The sequence below is a fragment of the Kryptolebias marmoratus genome, linkage group LG12, assembly GCF_001649575.2.
Source record: "Kryptolebias marmoratus isolate JLee-2015 linkage group LG12, ASM164957v2, whole genome shotgun sequence".
Taxonomy (NCBI): Eukaryota; Metazoa; Chordata; class Actinopteri; order Cyprinodontiformes; family Rivulidae; genus Kryptolebias; species Kryptolebias marmoratus.
The window spans coordinates 13,326,153-13,327,623 of NC_051441.1; the positions used below are offsets into that span (position 1 = coordinate 13,326,153).

Consider the following 1,471-nt stretch of genomic DNA (forward strand, 5'->3'; position numbering starts at 1 on the left):
CAGCTCTAATGTTAATTTGATATTGCCCCACGGGCCAAATGAAATTACACGGCGGGCCAAATTTGGCCCGCGGGCCAGAGTTTGACACCTATGCTTTAAAGTGTCACGAATGACTAAGTACCCTATGTCATAAATACAAACGTATTGGATCCAGCACTTAGTGTCATATTTCCGATATATTTTCAAAGAAAACATATTTGAATCAAATTAGATCAGAAATTAGACCTGTGTGTTTCTCAAAGTGGTTTATAATGTACAACCCAAATAAACACAGTTCAACACTATGCACTATGTTATTATACCATTCATTCTTTGTGGGGGCTTTTCAAAAATTTAAAAAGTAAATGTTTTCATAGCACAGTTTCTATAATTGATTATAATACAAATCATGGTAACAAGACAACAGGGACAAAACAGAAGCTCTAAGAAGAAACTAAAACTCAAAAGCCTCCAAACACACACAAAAAAATGATTTGCTTCATGTGAGTATAAAGTGACTCCATAATGCAAGTTTTAAATGATAAATTTAGCTTCTGATGATCCACAGTTTTTTAAAGTGTAAAATAAATTTTAAGAATTTAAACATCACAATCTTTATATATGACATGCTTTTATCTAATCTTTACAAAATGTTTGATTGTTGAAACTGACCGTATTTTATTTTTGTTTGTTTACTGAAGTGTGATTATTTACACTCTTATTAAAAAGTTAAGAAACATAACAGGTTTTTGTACAGCTGCTCCACTGACTTCAGTCACTGTGGGTCTCGAGCACAATAATAAACAGCAGAATCTTCAGTCCTCAGACTGTTCATCTGCAGATACAGCTGCTGTCTGCCGTTGTCTCTGGAGATGGTGAACCGGCCTTGAACTGACTGAGAATAATATATTTCGCTACTATCATATCTGACATAAGCGAGCCACTCCAGTCCTTTTCCTTCAGCCTGTCTGACCCAGTGCATGCTGCGATCACTGAATGTGTATCCAGAACCTGTGCAGGTCAGTTTGTGGTTCTCTCCTGGTTTGATGATCACTGACTCAGACTGAGTCAGAGTCTGACCAGAAACACCTGTCAAGACAAGAAGTTCAGTCTTACATTACATGCATTAAAAAAAAGGAAAAAAGGGAAACTTTTCTGTTTACCTGTCAAACAGACAGATAAAAGCAGCAGCCCTGTCCTGTAGTCCATCATGTAAACTGTGTTCACTGCTCTCTGTCTTCATCTGCTGCCAGATAAGAACAGAAACACATTCGATGTTTGCATTGACTCCTCCTCATGAGGGGAAAAAGGAAAAAACAAGTAAGGTATTTTTAGATACAACTGACAATAGGCCAAACAAAAAAGAACAACAATTTAACAATTTCTGAGATTGTTCACTGAGTGAAAATGTGCCTTTCATTTAGGACAACATGCAAATTATTACTGAAACTGAGTGTGAGTGTGAATGGTTGTTTGTCTCGTTTGTCTCTGT

General features: G+C 36.6%; 1 protein-coding gene and 1 gene segment (V, D, J or C); one reads left to right on the top strand and one right to left on the bottom strand.

Annotated features, from left to right (window-relative positions):
* Positions 1–1,471, top strand: part of mapk8ip3 (mitogen-activated protein kinase 8 interacting protein 3) — a gene marked incomplete in the record, with an annotated part of 1,049,817 nt that overhangs the window by 756,922 nt on the left and 291,424 nt on the right.
* Positions 638–1,255, bottom strand: LOC108228968. The segment is given in 2 exon segments: positions 638–1,068; positions 1,143–1,255. Coding segments are annotated over 2 exon segments (363 nt in total).